At 42.3% G+C, this 18,685-nt stretch overlaps 1 protein-coding gene across 1 annotated transcript; it reads left to right on the top strand.

Moving 5' to 3' along the window:
- Nucleotides 1-9: 9 nt before the first annotated feature.
- Nucleotides 10-12,383, top strand: abhd17b (abhydrolase domain containing 17B, depalmitoylase). Its single transcript, XM_070904532.1, has 4 exons — nucleotides 10-338; nucleotides 1,733-2,209; nucleotides 11,595-11,774; nucleotides 12,164-12,383. The coding sequence occupies exons 2-4, from the start codon at nucleotides 1,743-1,745 to the stop codon at nucleotides 12,381-12,383; spliced, it is 867 nt and encodes a 288-aa protein (XP_070760633.1). The 5' UTR covers nucleotides 10-338; nucleotides 1,733-1,742.
- The last annotated feature ends 6,302 nt before the right edge of the window (nucleotides 12,384-18,685 follow it).

Below are 18,685 nucleotides of genomic sequence, written 5' to 3'. Positions count from 1 at the left end.
TTGAATGAATCGATCTCGTTATCATTCAGGACCATATGTTGAGAAAACAAAAGAAAGAAACGACAGTTTCGGAGGCTGTCTGGACCCGGAGGACGACGCGGCTAGCCAATAGTAACTCCCAGCTGAAGTGCCGAGAGGATATACACACTCCAAGTGACATCGCTAACTAACAGGGCACGTAACGGAGGATAATCTTGCCGAGGATAACGCTGTCAATCTCCTGGCGTCGAGAAGAAGACAAATTAGTTTGCTTGGTGCGAAGATAACACCTGACTTGGGCGAATACTGTCACCTCAAAATAGAAAGAAAAACAAAACAAGCGCCCAGCCGCCGTCCAGGTAATGTTGTGATCATTTCCCCCTCTGTTTTAATAAGGAGCACACGCACATTTTGCATGGATAGTGTTGCTGGCTAATTGGCCCATCACACTTGGCAGTAAAGTGTGTCCAGCCACTGGATCTTAAACCTCCACAAACCAGCCTAGAATCACTGTAATCTCGCCGAACACATTGCTGCCTCCACCACCATTTTACAGTAAATCGCTGCGGGGCTCCATTCTGTCTCCATGGCTGGAGATTATGGACTATTTTTGGGGGAATATGAGAAGCAAATCGCCTCCACTATGTGTTTTGCTGCTGCGTGCTCCTTTTTGGATGTCACTGCATCGTGCAGAAGTGGCATTCCTGGATTGCACGTGGCTATAAAAAGTATTCAGCTCAAATCACCTCAGGCAATTATTTCTTGAAGTGGCACACAGGTAATTAAGCTGAATTGGAGTCACCTGTGTGTTATCAAGATGCGACAAGTGAATTTTTTTTTTTTTTAGCTACACGTGTATCTGGAAGATCCAACAGCTGGTTGGCCAATTTCTTGTAACGCTGTCATGAAGATAAAGGCCTTTCCAAACAAATCCATTACAAGGTTGTTGAAAAATCAGGGAGCATGATGCACAAGAATATTTCCAAGGCTCTGGATATCTCAGACTAGAACATTGACAATTAATGAGAATTGCCATTGATCATGTTTGCATAGAGTCAGGGATGGAATTGTCATTTCTTACCTCCTAGGACCTTAATTGGAAATACAATCCACAACACATTGCCATATCCTGACAGCGATCTGCTTTGGCCTATTTAAAAGGGCACGTGTAGTTATGTAGAGTCAAATTACAACCCCCCCACCCCATCTCTTGTGCTGGCCACTGCAAGCACCTGGGACATCTAAAAGGTAGCCTTAGGTTGGGGTCCAGGTGCAGGGTGAAACAAGAAAGCCTTTTAAGTCAATACTGTCTGACTTGTTGTTGTGGATCCAATCAGGGTCAGGGTTATATCTCTTTTTTTTTTTTTTATAATCCTGGCTGAAGAGAGCCATGCACTCTGGAGAGGGGGATTGATGGTGTATAAAAAATAAAAGGGACAGCAGCCTGGCTTTAGCCCCTAGTCCTGGAAACCCCCTGCTCTTCCACTCAACAAAGACAAGTATTTATATTCTTGGAGAGAACATCATTCAAGAGTTCTGTGGCACGAATTTGCTCTTGTGGTGTTTTCCTTGTGATCAGTCTGCAGGGGATGCAGTGGCAAGTTAGTGCTTTAGGGAGCCCAGATGCTCCTGTTTGATGAGGCTGTGTCGTTTTCTCTCTCATTCTTAGTTCTCAAAGGCAATTTTTACATTTGATCCACTGATGAAATGTATTTGCTTTCTATTTTAACCATCCTCGCTCTCCCTTTCACAGTGTTTTGAAGATGAACCACTTATCCCTCAGCGAGCTATGTTGCCTGTTCTGCTGTCCACCGTGCCCCAGCAAGATCGCCTCGAAGCTGGCCTTCCTGCCCCCAGAGCCCACCTACAGCCTCATGTGTGATGAGAGTGGCAGCCGGTGGACGCTGCACCTCTCCGAGCGCGCCGACTGGCAGTACTCGTCTCGTGAGAAGGACGCCATCGAGTGCTTCATGACACGCACCTCAAGAGGGAACCGCATTGCCTGCATGTTTGTCCGCTGCTCACCCAGCGCCCGGTACACTCTATTATTCTCTCACGGAAACGCAGTGGACTTGGGCCAGATGAGCAGCTTCTACATTGGCCTGGGTTCACGCATCAACTGCAATGTCTTCTCCTACGACTACTCTGGTTACGGGGCCAGTTCTGGGAAACCCTCGGAGAAGAACCTGTACGCCGACGTAGATGCTGCCTGGCAGGCACTCCGTTCACGGTAAGGAGAGATGATGATGATGGGAGAACCTGTACACAGATGTTGGCACAGGCTGTAGAGAAAAGATGCAGTGATTTGATTAGTAGTGATGAATGCATTGATATTAGAGGAACTGACTAGCTCACAGACTCTAACCTCTCTAACTTGTGATTCCTCACAAGTGCTGTTCCTCTGTACCCGGCACTCAGAACCTGAATTGCACTGTGCTGTTGTAACTTGCATGCTGTAAATGGTCTCATAACCCAGATCTTAAGGGGAACCTTCCCGTTTAGTGCATGACAATAGCTCTAGCCTGAGTAGTTCCTGTAATCTGTCTTCTACATATTGCAAGTCACAAATTAAGCTGTCAGCTGTGTAAACGGTGAGGACAGTCACATTAATAGTAGTCTGACTCACAGGATGTAGGCTGTTGGGATAAGTCTGCCATTGGCCGACTATTTCAGTCGGCATTCTCCTCCCCTTCCGCTATCTGTGTGTTACCGTTTTGCGAGGGCACCGTCGCTTCATCCTGGGCTTTGTGCCGTCCAAGGCGGTGATTGGTTTCAAGAAATACAAACAAGCCAGAGCGTTTTTTTCCCTTATCCCAGAATGATAATGCGTTGAGTCAGACCTTTCTCCGAAGTGTAGAGATATGTCTGGCTATGCAAGACTATATTAATAGCAACTCTGTTCATGCCATTCTCAGCTTTGCATTGGTAGCGAGAGATAATGAATACCTACAATGGCACTCTTCCTTGGTTTTCTCTTGCTGTGAATGTCTGCAGCTGTGGGGAAGTTTGACCAGTAAAGGTAAAGCTGATGTAAAGTAAAAAATGTAAGGCGGCATGAAGGGACAACAAGAAGAGTCGACAGGAGCTGGGTGGAGGGATGTTAGATTGGACCTGATAAAATCATGGGTGGAGATGGCGAGGAGTGGTTTAGTAGGGGTGACATGATGTTCTTGTAGGCGATAATACAGAGCATGTTTTCTGTGATTATGCTGGCCAGCCATATGTAGGTGTGAGTGGGTGCTCTGCTGCATCTTTTTGCTCTACAGGCTATGAATAGACTATTTATTGGCCGATATTCGACCTCTACTGATTGGCTATCTGTGATTTTTCCACCTCCGTAAAACGTACTTATTCAGTGCTTCTTGTTGATGTCTGCATTCATCTGTACTATCGCTTTGTAATGATAATGAAGCGAGCAAAAACCCCTGGACTGTGGGTGTCTTTACATGGTTTTACATTGCAGATGATCAAGAGGAATTCGACGTTGAATTCCTGCTCTGTTACAGTGCATTAATTCATGTCATTTGAAAAAATCTTTTTCTATTTCACGATTTGCAAAACTTAATGAAATTCTTAATAAAACTACACCAAAAAGGACATTGTATGTGGATAGATGTTGCTTACTGAATCACATATGGTCTATCACTACTTACTGACTCTCCTCTCAGCTTCAGTCCCCTCCCCCAGATGTCTGTCTGTTTAACCCCACGTCCCTCACTTCCTTCCATCCATCTCATCATATCCTCCTTTTGTCCTTTTGTAACGCCATAGGCATTGTACTCCATGTCTTTGGGACTGGTTTGCCAGGAGAGGGACAACATTTGTCGCCTCTGTATTGGGGTCTCATAAACATTCAATATTTGCACGTATGTAGAGCTGAAACAATTAGTTGAGTAATCAATTTGTCGATCATTGATTGGCAACTATTGTGAGAATCGATTTTCTTTTTCAAGCACAAAAGGCCAGCTTTAAACTTCCCTAGTATTTGATATGCTTGTAAACTAAATATCTTTGGTGTTTAGACTGTTGACAGGACAGAGCATGTAATTTGAAGATGACCACTTGGGTTCTGGGAAATTGTGATGGAAATGTTTCAGTATTTTCTGACATTTTATAGACAATGGATTGAATCAAGGAAATGGTTGACAGATTCATCATTCATTCATTCATTCATCATAATGAAAAGTGTTAGTTGCAGCCGTATACACACAGCCACACACCTGTTCTGACAGAGAACAGGATGTGGTGGAGGAGTGTACAATGTTTGTGTGAGTGAAAATAATGTCATCATATTTGTGCCTATTTGTTTATGTGGATGAGGGGGGAAATAAAAGTTCATCCAGTAGGCCTGGTTGTTTTTGTATACTTCCTGCTGGAAGACAAACAAATGACTAAGAGAGGAGATGGGGAACGTTGGCTCAAGAAAACTGAAAAGGCTGAAGAGAAGAGCCAGTGCTGTGCAAATCAACCACAAAGAGGAAAAACTAGGCTTCTAGTGTGGAGTGCCCCTCCTGTGTCAATGCTGATGTGGGTGTATGTTCTTTCTGTGGTAAATGAAGGTGTTGGCACTGCAGAGATTTAAAAGTGCTGATGGATAACACTGGTGGGGCCGCTGGCATCAAAGTTAGTGTTTCCTAGCTGCTGACTTTTGCTGTGGATCTCTGTCAGCACTTTTACATTTTATACCATCTCCCGTTTCACAGAATACACTGATTGGCCTTCTGTAAATAAGGGCCTTTTAAAATAAGGAAGCTGGAAAGTTAAACAGGAAACTCTTGATCATAAAGGATGTGCATACAGGAAATAGGCAACTGACGTGAAGAAGAACCTGCTTTTCTGGTGGCCAGACGTGCGTGCGTGTGTGTGTGTGTGTGTTCTAATACATTCATTTGCTTTAATGTTTCTGTCACTGGTGTTTCACTTTAGTGTGCTTCATTGTCATGAAACCCATTCTTTCTTTTTTCTTTCTATACACAGCACCAGACTACTACAGAGAAAAGAGTATGGCTGCTGTGTTGTTTTTCATTCTTATTTTCCAGATGACCTACTCACTTGTTGTTACACCAAAGATCCCACACATAGCTGCGATTGGTGCAGAAATTAGCTTTGAAATTTCATTTGATATTATATGATCTGCAACAGAACACACTCTCCAAATGATATCAAAATACGCCTTGTGATTTGTGTGTAGGGCAGGAGATGAACAGCAATTCATGACATGAATGCAACTGTTGGCTACTCTTTTTATGTAAACTCATTTATATCGTTTAGATTAAAATTTGCCTGGCGTAACTTATCTTCCCCCGTCTGTCTTATACACACTGTGTGGCCCGGGCTCTGTCTTCACTGTCTGTAGGGATGCATGATATGAAAATCCTTTACCAATAACTGATCCTTTCTATGGTCTTTTTCATTTTATTGCAGTACGACACATCTAGTTTCCACTAGGGAAATTATTTGAGCGGAGTAATTCATACTTTAACTGTAATGGTATGCAGATTCCTAAAAAGCATTGCTTCATTAATACCTGTTTTTATGTGTGATGTATTTTGATCTCTGTGTGATGCACAGTGCATCCTGCATATGACTCTAGTTGGCAAAATATTAGCGGATTGTCTGAGTAAGCTAAATTTGACCTTGAATAACAGCACTGACATCATAGTCCAAATCCACATTGGCACTACCTAACTTTTACACCTTGATTGGGGGGTTGCTATTCGCCTACTAGTGTTGCTGAAGGCTTCGGGGTAGTAATAGCTGTAATAACAGCTGTTTCTGTACATTATGTTAATCAGCTGTTACGGGCACAGAAGGTGTACATCAATCTCAGACACTATATCACATGGCTTTGTAGGTTAATCAGGAAAGAATCCTCTTCAAGATCAGATGAGAGGCTTACAGGAAAAAGAAAATAACATCAAGAAGCCCCAACTTGCGTGCATGCTGTCCCATGCCTTTTGTAGTCCAATGGTTAACAGTCCCTCAGTGCAGTTAGACTGAGTTCCCTCTGGCTCTCGCAATAAAGACGAGTTGAACGGGTGAGATGACTGAGCGCTTGTTCTGTCTCTGCAGTGCTTTGTTGTGCATTCACACAGTTGTAATTAAGCTGTCTATCAGTTTTAATAATGCACAGATTCACACAGTCACTAATAAAGCATTAGGTCTCTGTATAATACAGGAATAGGTCATGAGATACTGAGGCAATAAAGGGTCTGAAGTCAGTTTCTTTCTGATGGAGGGGGGGGGGGTACTGTATGCCACAGAGAAGAGAAAGAACCACAATGTCATGTCAGCTGTGCTGCCCTGTTTTGTGGCTGACACATTAGTAATAAAGTCTTACCAAAGCTAAATCATTACACAGCACTCAAAAGCCAAGTTTCAAGTCTGAATGCCAACTTGTGATGACATTTTTTTTTTCCGGGGATCCCCATTCTACTCATGCCACAGTAAGAGAGCTTAAAACAACATGTCTGTCTGAATATATATGTGTGTATACGTGAAAATGCACTTTCCATTTTTCATGCAAAGATAAGAATAAGGCTTGACATTAGAATATATACCTTTTTTTTAATGCAATCCATACATTTGGGACTATGGACACTTGGAAGAAATTGGACTGATGGGCTGTCACAGGGTTAATGTGATATGGCTGCTTTTATGGTGCACAAGTCCCTTGTCATGATGGGACTGGACACGCAGACATCCTTGGGATGTTCTTTTCCTTACAACCAGAATGTTGGCAATTTAAAGTAAGACCAAAGGCTACTTTGAATACTTTTCTTGGCTTAACCAAATGACAAGCGTCAATGTAAAGTCTGTGGTTTGAATACCTTGATCACTGACAACAATCGCCTTTATTGCCATGTGAGTGTCACTCTGTCTGTCTGCGAGAGCTCTGCTGTCTCTCATGGTACAGTATATATTATGTTAATGGTCCCGCTGTCAGGAACATCAACTGCTTATGTTGCTGCACACTAGGGTTAGGAAACAGAAAATATGATGGAAATCTCATGCACAGTTTTTATGAATATTTCTGCATAATTGCTTGCTTTTGTGTACATCACCTTTTTTAGTGTGGAATCTTCAAAGCTGAGTGTAAATAATGCCCCTAGCATCATAATATCTGCCTTTTTGACTCCGCTGTCCGTGTCTGATGGTCTGAGGGCTGTGCCAGATTCCTAATTGACTGTCTATGTGACAGAAAGAGGGTACAACCCAGCCTTTTGACCCTGCTGAACATGAATCAGCTAGATTGTGTTTATCACTTCAAAAGGCCTCTCTGCATGGCCTCGCATTAGTCGGCTGCCTTCATCCCTCATGAATGTCTCTCATGTCAGATCAGACGCACAGCCTGAAGAAGAGAGTGGCTCTCATATCTTTCACTTTCTCAGCTTGTTGCTCTGTGTCACTTTCTTTTTTTTTTTTCTGATTAATTGACATTTTGAACACACACCATATCCTGTTGTCTTCTGCTTCTGTTTAGATTTTCTGTCTCATCCAATCTTTTTCTGCTTGGATTCAGCGGTCAGCAAAATTCACATTCTTCTCCTGAGTTTTGACACACTTGTGTAGGCTGCGTTCACTTTACTTCAGTCATATGACAGAGGGCAGCGACCTCTTCACTTTGCTAACTGTCTAACCACCAAAGTGCTCGGCCAGGCACACGTCACACACTACTCCTGTGTTCTTTTGTTCAGCCACGGTGGATGAGGCACTTCCTTCACCTGAACAGGGAGTGGGGCCAGATGATTGAGTAATTGTATGAGTCAGCAGGTGTACACACTCACACCTCCATTATCATACTAAGGATTATACTAATAGAACGGTATGTCAGGGTATACTGTTGCTCAACATTAGAAGAAATGCAGCATGAGAAAAAGGTAGGCTTTGTTGACTGAAGAGTGACCAAGCTGACGAAAGCCCACTTCCTCCCTTTTGACGAAGGGTTTATGTGTGTGTGTTTTCCACTACAGAGTGGCACTGTATCCTTTTTTCTTTTCCCTCTGAGATGGAGGCGGGCCAGCAGTCAATCCTGGTAGTCTAATATTGAGAGGTAGCCTAGCAACCGATTTCCAATGAGCTTTCAGACCGAGGTCTTCCCACACTATAGCCAATAAAAACAAACCCCAGGAAAAAGTCACTTCCTGGTCAATCATCTTTATTGATCCAAATCCAAACGCCATTTGTCTTCTCAGACATTCCGTAGTACGGAGAAAATCTCACAAACATGGACACATTGAGGCTGATGAATTGTTTACTTTTCTTTACTTGAAATACTTGGCTGCCGTGTCAGTCAGTTGGGTGGAGTGCGATCGCTCACCTGACTGCAGAGCAACAGGAACAAAGCTTAGTGATGGTACTAACCCATTATATACTTTTGTCCTCACATCTTGATGTAATTCACTCTTTACTGAGTTTTTGTATGCACATTGAACCAGAAACAGATCTCAACATTAATTTATTATCAAGACAAATGGGAATGTGCAAGTAGACAATAGAAGGAACTGAGAAAAAGCTGCTAAGCATAATAACATTTCATTGGAGCGCTTCAGTGAAGGATCCCCCTGCTGTAATGCAGATGGTCCACTAAATGCCTGTACATATGTTCAGGATATCCTAAAATATCTGTTAGTCATGTTGACTGCTATGGGATGAGAATATTTTTGGTCTTCAGGGAGCAAGAGGTGGGCAGCCAAGAGGGAGCGAGAGACATAATGGGGGAACGAGGGAGGATGTGATGCATAATAGATTGGATTTGTGTCAGGAGACTAAATTGATGAAGGTCTGGGGGAGGGGTGTAACCATGGAGCATGACTGGTTATGGCTTGGTGAGGTCTATTCAAGCTGAAATGTGATGGAGTAAATTGTAGGCTAGTGTTGGCCGGTCGGGGGGGGGGCTGGTTGCAGCCTTGGTTGAAGCCTGCCGTAGTGCCTTTTTTAACCCAAGTGCAGCTGCGGCTCTGCACTGCGATCCTCCTCTTTGTATGGCCTTTTCCTGAATGTGTGAGCAAAAGCCGCAGCAGTCCATCTAACAGTGCCAAGACAGCCGGGTGGGTTAGCGGTTAGAATGACCTTGTCGTAAGAGGAAGGTCACAGGTTCAAGCCTTGCATTATTCATTGTGTTGATAAGTGAGTCATTGACCCCTACGTGCGCGATGTTGGTGTAAAGCTGTAAGCAAAGCATGCCAAGTTAGGTTTGGGGAAAGCCTTGCTGCAGTCACTATCATATCCTTTTGCCTGATGACTAAACTGTCAAATGGTTTCAATTTAGCCTGTATTGACATAAGGTTTACATTGTAGGGACATCCATGTGGGGAGTGTTTATGCGTCTTAGGATTGGCCAGGCTGTTGTGGCCTGATATGGCAAAGAACATTGACTAGATAAGCATAAACAAAACAAGATAAGCATGAGTAGAAGGTAATAACAGATAAAGGTGTACTTGAGGGCTACATTGATAAAACTGTTCATAACAGTAAACAAATGACGGACTGTTGTGACAACAGGCCACACCTACAGGCATTGCTCTCCACTGTTCAGCTATACAGTGGAGTTATGAGGTCTAATGAAACGCACCCATTCAGAATTTGTTATGAGTGAATGCTCATCTTAGTTAATATTGAACATCTATTCCTAAATCAACAGTGGCAGGCATCCCATAGATTGTTTGACTTCTTCTTTTACTTGTCTGTCTTCCTTTCAAGATGGAGTTCACTGCTCTTGACAGAGAAGAATGGGTTTGATTTTTACTGAAAGTGCTTTTCCCTCGAGCTCTGTTATTACCTACCTTACATGTTGTTGTCTGTCAGCTGAGCTTAAGCCCTGCAGCAAAAAACTCACTTTACTAAGTCTTGCTATGCCAAACAATAGCCCTTTTTTTCTTTCACTTATTGTTTTTGTCAAATTAACACTGAACCAGGTCAAAATGGGAATCTAACCTGTATGCTCATCATTGTTGGGCCTCTGGGGGGGGAAAAAAATGTTGTGAATTTTGCTTCCAGGGATGTTGCTTTTTATTTTAAACGTCAAAACCCTTGAGGCTTTTAATAACTGGTCCAAAGTGGATTCTCATTAATAGTGATTATGTTTTTTTATTTTGATGATAAATCATTAAGATTGCACTGAAAGCACAACTGGCATTTACTCGCAATGGTAAAACAAAGCTGTGTGTGGCAGTTTTTTTTAGAAGCATTTAGTCTCTAATCGGACACTTCAGAACGGTCTGAGACAGTTTGTAAAAAGACTTGATAATTTGGCCTCCTCCTCACTGTCCTTCATCTCCCCTAAACAGCTATATTATGTTGTATAATGGAGATAAGCTTCCAGCCAATGAATTGTGTTTATTTTGGTCAGCCAACCTTGAGAGTTAATGGTGCTGTTAACACTACAGCACCCAACAGTCGGCAGTCACACTTTCCCATGCTATGCCAGTGTTTTCACCCCTATTTATACTCCTTAAAGGCCAACGGACACACCAGCGGTAAACACTTCCTATATACCTGCTATTGACTCTCTGCAAACTGTGTCTGTGTATCTACATTTCCATCATCTGTCTACCTGCACTTAAGTTAAGTCTGTTGCCCTTTCACAGAAACAGGGCTACATTACTGCAGATCTCTTTCTTTGTCTGTGGAGTTCCTAATTATAATAATCCATCACAGCAGTGTAGAGTGGTGTTACACTTTGGTGTTCATGTATTGTTCATCACTTTGTATTACAGGAGTGGCAGAGGCTGTAATGTCAGTGTTCCCAATTTTTAGAGTAGAGCAGAGATTTTGTCTGGTTATGGCTGTTAACTATGCACTCCCCAGCAGTGCAGCAGTAGAGACAGTGATGCAGTGTTCTCAGACTAGGTTTCAGGTTGTCAGCTGACTGCTAGCTAGCTAGCGTGGGTCACGTTCTCCATAATCAGCTGTGGAATGCCTTCTCTTTTTTTTTTCCCCCTCCCTCTCCCAGTTTCTCCCTCACCCTCAATCCAGTATTAGTGTCTGTCTTGCTCTCTTTCTGCTTGTTTTGCTCTAATTCCCCCCTCCTCCCCTCTGAATCACAAGACTACAGTGGTGGTCCTCTCTGTTCAGCTGCTTTTGAAAAGCTGCAGAAAGCCACTGAACCATGGCTGTTTCCCGTCTTTGTGTGCTTGTTTTAGGGGACCGTATAATCACTGAGTCACTGTGGCGTGGCGTTTGAGCCGATAATAGAGCATGAGTAAGTCTCAGTTAGCACACAGGTGTCTGTGTGTGTTTGCGTGTGGAGCAGCATGTGAGTGAAACGAGAGCATGATCAGAGACTAATTGGCTGTGAGAGTGTATTTACTACGTGATGGGTAAAAAGCAGACCTTACCTTTTTTAAAGAATCTTAATTACAAAAAGTTACCCTTTAAAGCACTTAAAGAAAATCAAATTTTAACACTAACTAGAAAAAGCAAATGTTGTTTTTTGGAATCCACTATTTTGCCAGCCAAGCTGCTTTTTCTAATTAACAAGAGGCCTCACTGGAAGCCTGCCAGTGTCTGGTAGAGCACACTAAATGTACCCGACTATGTCTCCACTAGCTGTGTAAATATGCTGTTCATGATCAGCAAAAGCTTGATATTCAGATATTCTGTGTCCTGTCCAGGTATGGCATCCGGCCAGAGAATGTGATCGTGTACGGCCAGAGCATTGGCACTGTGCCCTCTGTGGACCTGGCTTCTCGCTATGAGAGCGCTGCAGTCGTCCTCCACTCCCCGCTCACCTCTGGCATGAGAGTGGCCTTCCCCGACACCAAGAAGACCTACTGCTTTGACGCCTTCCCAAAGTGAGTGCGCTGTTTGGACAGATGGCATATGTGAAAGCTAGGCTAAATGTATCATAAACATGCACAGAAAGGCACACGGCCAAGTGGCATTTCAAAACACAGCATTGTATGAAGGTATTTGCAACAGGAAAACACACACACACAACCTCACAAACATGGACATAAAAATAAATGGATGTTGTCATGATGTGTCAAATCAATGGAATTGAAAGGAAAGGAATTGTTTTTCTTATTAATGAGTCAGTGCTTAGAAATATTCTCAATAGCTCCCTCTGGTGGTCAGTTGGCAAACTAGCTCTGCCACAATTTTCAACATGTATTGTCTTTAAGGCTGTATTTTACATCCCTACCTACCTAACTCTCTCTTTTCTTATCTTCTTACTCCAAAGCATCGACAAGATTTCGAAGGTAACGTCACCGGTACTGGTGATCCACGGTACGGAGGACGAGGTCATTGACTTCTCCCACGGCCTGGCGCTGTACGAACGCTGTCAGCGCCCCGTTGAGCCTCTCTGGGTGGAGGGGGCTGGACACAATGATGTGGAGCTCTACGGACAATACCTGGAGAGACTCAAACAGTTTGTTGCACATGAGCTGGTCAACTTGTAGAGGAGCTGTGAAAAAGGGTGGAGAGGGAGCAAGAGAAGAAAGCAATGGTTTTCAGGAAAGGTTGGATGATGGAGAAGGGGTACAATTTTTTTTTTTATTTTTTAATGGAGTGATGCAGGTAGAGTCGGTGTTTGTCTGTGTAGTATTGACGTTTTGGTGGCTTCTCTCATTATTGAGTACATCTCCCCCTTGGAGCTCCAGTTTGCCTCGGGCCCAGAGCCTGTCAGTACCGTCCGGTCCACACGCAGCAGCTGTGAACTTACAAGAACCCATTGGTTGTTTTTTTTTGCTTTCTAGATTTTGTTTTTATCATATTGAAAATTGCACATCTTGGAAGTGCGTGAATGAAAGAGGAAGTAGACAATGTGCACAGACAACATACTATGTGTACATGCAGTATATGGAAGAGTGTGTGAGTGTGTCACATTTTTGCTGCCTTTTTGAGAAGGACATGGTCCACAGTTCTTAATGGACACCTCTGGTCACCTTGCTACAAACTGGACTGGACCAGAAGTGGACCAGACTCTCTCTAATCCAACTGAACTCCATCTGACTGTGAAGTCGGGTTTGGTCCTACACACTGCAGTCACCATGACTTTCTTTTTTTTTTTTTTGGATTAATGTTTATTATATTTTTTTATATTATACATGATATTTGCACGTATCAGCTGTCACTGAAGAACTATACAAGACGAACTGACATATTATCTAGCTGTGCCAGTGTTGCCAAATGTTTAGTATAATATATTGCAGAGACTTGGACGAAGAACTTTGTACAAATAACATCTAGAAACGCCTCCAAAGCTCTGTTAGCTATATTCAGTCTCTACTTCCCTGTTAAGTCTTTTTAAATGGTACAGTTTAATGTTACAGTCTACAAGAATATGATGCAAGAAGGGCCTCAGTCAGCAGCACATGTAACCGGTTAAAAGGCTGGGGCTGTACGTCGTTGACCAATAACGAGTGGATTGTTTCTTCGCACTCTTGTCCTTTGAAAACATTGACAACAGTCAGTTCTTCTGAGTTTACCTCAAAGTATTGTTGCTGTACGCTGTACTCGATGAACTTGACGTTCTCAGAAAAATGAAATGCTGGACAGACAAAATATCTGACCCCTCTTTGGAAATAACAAGTATTTGCCTTGATATAGTAACTATTCTGAAGCCCAAAGTCTGTCTTTGGGTCTGAAGATAAATAATGTATGTAGTTATTATTACAGATCTCTCATGTACCTGAATCAGATCTTAGTAGATATATTTAAAGCTACCGTGACAGCAGCTAACGGTCTCATCAAGACTTATACCACTAATGCCAATCAGGACTGAATGGTGAACATTATTAACGCAGCTGATCTCGACTCATTTTAAGTTCAGAAATTTAAATGTTGTATTTTAAGTTATTGAGAAGCATTTACGTCAGCACATTTGACATGGAAAAATGAATGGACTCCAACCTTGGTTACTCACTCACAATACGTGTACTGGGACAATAGGTTATGTCAGCTTAGGTGGCTCAGCATTAAAGGCCTCCATCATGGATATAATGTTTTGTTTTTGTCTTAACTTTTATCTTTTGTCTGCATGGTATTTCTGGATTCATTACTGTCTGTTGATTTGCCCTTTTCTAATGCTGAGTGAGTCAAAGCAAAGCATTAACCAGCTGATGACTCCATTAAGGCACTGTCAGATCCCCGAAAAGCAAACGTCAAAGTGCTACTGCATGCCACGAATGGCTAGTTTCTCTTATGTATTTCTGTTGTTTCTTATACAGGCCAAAACATAAGAAATCGTAATGAATCATTTTCTTATGGGTATCTTTAATACCTGTTTTACACTTGAGCCTGTGTGGGTGAAATGCTGTTGGTAAGTGACAATTAACCAATAAGCCAATGGGTGCTACTGTAAACCTTCAGGTCTGATTACTCACAGATTGAGAGGAAGCGAAGATCTCTTGATGTTTGTCAGATTGACCAAGATCCAGATCAGGATTGGTAACTGTTGTTTGTCAGGTGACGGTCTGTTATGAAAACGACTCTTTTCACAACTCATTTGTCTTTTAAACAAGGTTATGCTTTCTTTCATTTTCACTTTGTATATAATATTTGTACTGGACATGTTGTCATTTTCCTTTTTTCTTTCACAAGCTTTTGTCATCTCAACTGTACTTCTTACTTCTCTAACTGTTGATATGACAACTATTAGACCATGGTAGGCCATCATTGTGGCTTTTCAGATGACCTTTGTACTGGTCACTTTGACTAATGTCATATCTGATTTAATTAGATTAATTTTGTACAGCATATTTCCATACAGAAGGAACTTATATGTAATAACAATATTAATATAGTAATTCTAACATGGATAGAGAAAATAAAATGGTATTTGAGAAGCCCAGTTTGTGCTTGAACTGTTGATTTTGGGGGGGGGCTTTTTGTGCTTCTTCCCTTTAGGTCCGTCTTATAGATGAAGATGGGTCATCTCCTGCCATGTAAAGTGATCGCATGCTTTTTCATGTGATTAAGACTGGACAATACAGTAGTGGAGTCTTCCTCCCGAAGTGACAAGGACTTGTTCTTATTGTGATGGGAATGGGCTCACGTTCTCATGATAAGAGAGTGCTTCTGTAATGGCAGAGATGTGAGCAAAATAGGTTGATATCAACATAACTACTTCCTGCACTCCTTCTGTCAGGATGACTGTCATGACCAAGACATTTTAAACATCCAATTTCACAGGGATTACTATGTGTTAGCGGTCTCATGCTTTTTGGAAAACTAATTTCTCTGGTCATGTCGATCTTTAAATCTGTAAAAGCTGCTTTTCTGCCACTGAGTAGAATATAGCTCAAATTATTTCAATGTTTAAACATTTCCATAACTTTGGTGGTTGATGATGGACACCTGTACAATTCAATGAAATCCAACACAACAGCTACCGTTGTGGGTCAGAGGCAGATAAGGGTGTGTATAGTGGTATTACTGTATGTTCATAATACTGCACCATCTCTGTTTAGATAATATAGTAGAGGTTATCATGTTCAGCACAGTGCGTTTCTGTGGTCCTGCGGGACACTGTTTGGTACTTTCCCCATGTTGAATTGAAGAGATGGTATTTCAAAGCGGACTCCACGGGAAAAATGTCAACTTGATACAGCTTGAGGTCATGAGATCAACTCTGCTGCTTAGACTTGGTACAGTAACAGTATGTGGATGAGGAGATGATTGGAAGATTACAGAGGTTATGGGAAAGGATGTGGGGGACATCCTGCAGTGTGACTGCAATTAAAATGAGGGGCGTAAAAGTATTTGTTGTATTTCTAATATTATCACTATCATTAAATATTATTATTATACATATTCTGGTCCCTGTCTGCCTCCAACATGGGAGAGTAGTAAAGTATTTTCTCTTTCATACCAGCAGGCGGCAGTGTGGCTCACGTTTAAGCCCCTCCCCTCAGTTCATGCTGCTCAAGTGCTCCTGTTGGCCAATTCAAGACTCCTCGGAAACCCCCTATTTCCTTTCATTAAGTCTAAAGGCCACATAATAAAACTTCAGTGTTTGTTTTGTCGTATGAGAAAAGAAAAAACAGCTAGCTTGTGCTTCAGCTACAGCATCATAAGTGTGCTTGGGCAGGATTTTTTTCTTCTCTGTTACAGTGCTTTCACACTTCACTGTTAATTTCACAGCTTTAACAACACCTAAATTGTCATTATGGACATACTAAACACCATGACACTCTGGCATAGGACTCATTTAATTTCTGGCAACAGAGCACTGTAGTAATATTGCTGGGGGTTTACAAGCAGACTCCTGCACCAAAGTGGCCACATCTTGTGTACAGTTTTTGGTAGGATTATATTAATGATTCAGTCATGCTGGTCTTCCTACATCAGCTTATATGATCTATGTAAAATGACATTTAGATATACTAGCCACTACTACTGCTAATAAAAATCATAATCATAATACAACTACCATTACTTCTACAACAATGACAGCTACTACTGCTACAACTCTTACTAACCCTGGGGTCATGTCCTCAGTATTTATTTCTGAGAATTTGTGTGTTACTGATATAACTGAAGAGTTAGTTAAATTAATAATACATTATGAAAAATCCACATAATGAAAAACATAAAATATATTAATTTTTGGTGTCTGGTCAAAGTTTTCTGAGGGTGAAGAGATGTGTTTTGAGTTGGACTCGTGACCTTTAAAATCCTGATTGTGCCGTACTAGTGCGAGTACTAGTTCTAGATAACAAATTGAATGGGTAGTGGAATTTCTCTATACATGAAGTGGGTGGTTATGTACAGTATATACATATCTATATACGGCATGCATTATATAATAATAATAATATGATATGATTCCAACCTTTATCATGTGATCGCCATACTATAAATCTCATGTGACTCTCATTTGTCCGACAGCAGGTAAACGCATCGCCACTTCCTCTCTCGCAAGCCGCGCCTGGTTTCCTCTCGGTGGGACAGGGGGGCTGACCGACGGGCGGACGGACGACAGCCCATCAGCAGAAAAAAACACCATGTGAAAAAAAAAGAGTATATAAAAAGGGACACGGAACGCGAAAGTTGCAAGAGTGAGAAGTTACTCGTTCGTCTCACCACCGCCGGGTCAGCGTCTTTAACGGCTCGGCAGAGAGCGAATGGACAGAGCGGGAGAGGAGCAGGACAGTCTCACCGACGGTAACGTAGCGAGCTCACCGTCCGACCGACCGTTTACATTGTGTCCGTGTCCGTCTGTCAGCCGTTTGGGGTGAAAGGGGATTCACCGGGTGACACTTTGAGTTGAGAGTTGCTTTGTTGTGAAGGGGCTTCTCGTGAGGGCTAATAAGCTGGTAAAACGTGACAATTAGTGTTTTTTTTGTGTCTAAGCTAATGTTTAAAAGTAGTGTTCAGTGTGTTGCTACGTGTCCCATCCGTTCCTTAACTGTCAAAGTGGAGAAAAGCCGAACATCTGTTTTAATATTACCAACTTAACCTACTGCGTAACTTATGCCATACGTTGTCCAATAGGTTCTTCTTTCGTGGTGACTAACTACACAGTACCCTTTGACAATGTAGTAGCAAGTGTTTCTGTGTGATGTGGAAGGGGCTTTAGCCAAAACAAGCCCATAAATCATCATAAGTAATAAAATCCTCCAGTTAACACACCTTTTTAACCTCGATGTCGCTCAATGTGGGCCGACTCACTCTCTACGCTTACTACAAGTGTGGTAGACCAGTAGTAAGAACGGTGACAGCGCTGTTTCGGCTTATAGTTTTGAATTAATGTAGGGAACACGTGGCTTACTGTTTGCTACACTGCCAATGTCGGTTTCCAAAGTGAAGGAGGATTTTACAGCTGAGGAATGTGCGATGGTCTGTCCCGGTTTGACTCCAGTGTTTCCCCCCACATCTGTTTGATATTCAGTAGCTCTGAAATCAGGCAAATATGAGAGTGAAGGAGGGGACGAGGTTATTAAGAAATACATGAGGTCCATGAGAAGCAGTGCAGCCTTGTGATCAGTGTCTTTTCCAGAAGTTGAATAGCCCGAAGGTGAGTAAGTCCACAAGTCTTTATGCTCTGACAGGTCAGTTAGTAGCAGCTTGGCCCTTTTATGGTGAGGAATGTGAATAAAAACATAGCCTGAGATAGGGTTATAAAGACTGATGCCCGGGGGGATCATCCCATCACAGGGCTCCCACTGAGTCTGTCTAATGCAGGGCACAGACCGTGAGAGTATGAACATCCAAAAGAAAGTCTTAATGACATTTCAGTTTAGGTTTAGATGGAGAATTATCAGCTAAACCCTGAAACGAAGAATGATTCAGAAGCTGTAAAGAGGTAATTCAGGTTGAAGTGGGTGAAACAGCTGCTGTTGGGCCTAGCTTAGAGAAATGACTGAGCCCTTGTTGAGCAGTCCTTGATTGTACATTGCTTTGTTTATGAGTTGAAGAGGTTTGTTGTGCTCGGGGCTAAAATGATGACAAATTGGCTTGGCAAGACAATGGTCGGTTTTGTGTGTCTGTGGGTTGGCAGTGCACGGCAGCGCGTGTGCGTGAAGCACCGATACACTCTCGGATGATTTTGAAGTCTGAAAGTCATCACTTTCAGGGTGTCTTTGGATTGAATGTGCCTGTCTTGTTGCAGTTTTGCTCTTTTAACAACCTCTTAAAAAGACAAATCAAGTCATGTGGCCAGAATCTGATGTGTGAAAGCTTGAACTTGCTGACGTTTTATTTATGAAGACCTGTAGTAGAAAGCTGTGATGTCTTTACAGTGTGTTAAACCGTGTTT

The sequence above is a fragment of the Enoplosus armatus genome, chromosome 4 (genome assembly GCF_043641665.1).
Source record: "Enoplosus armatus isolate fEnoArm2 chromosome 4, fEnoArm2.hap1, whole genome shotgun sequence".
In the NCBI taxonomy this organism is placed as follows: domain Eukaryota; kingdom Metazoa; phylum Chordata; class Actinopteri; order Centrarchiformes; family Enoplosidae; genus Enoplosus; species Enoplosus armatus.
The sequence above is the reverse complement of the archived record's forward strand: the minus strand, read 5'-3'. Positions and strand labels throughout refer to the sequence as shown.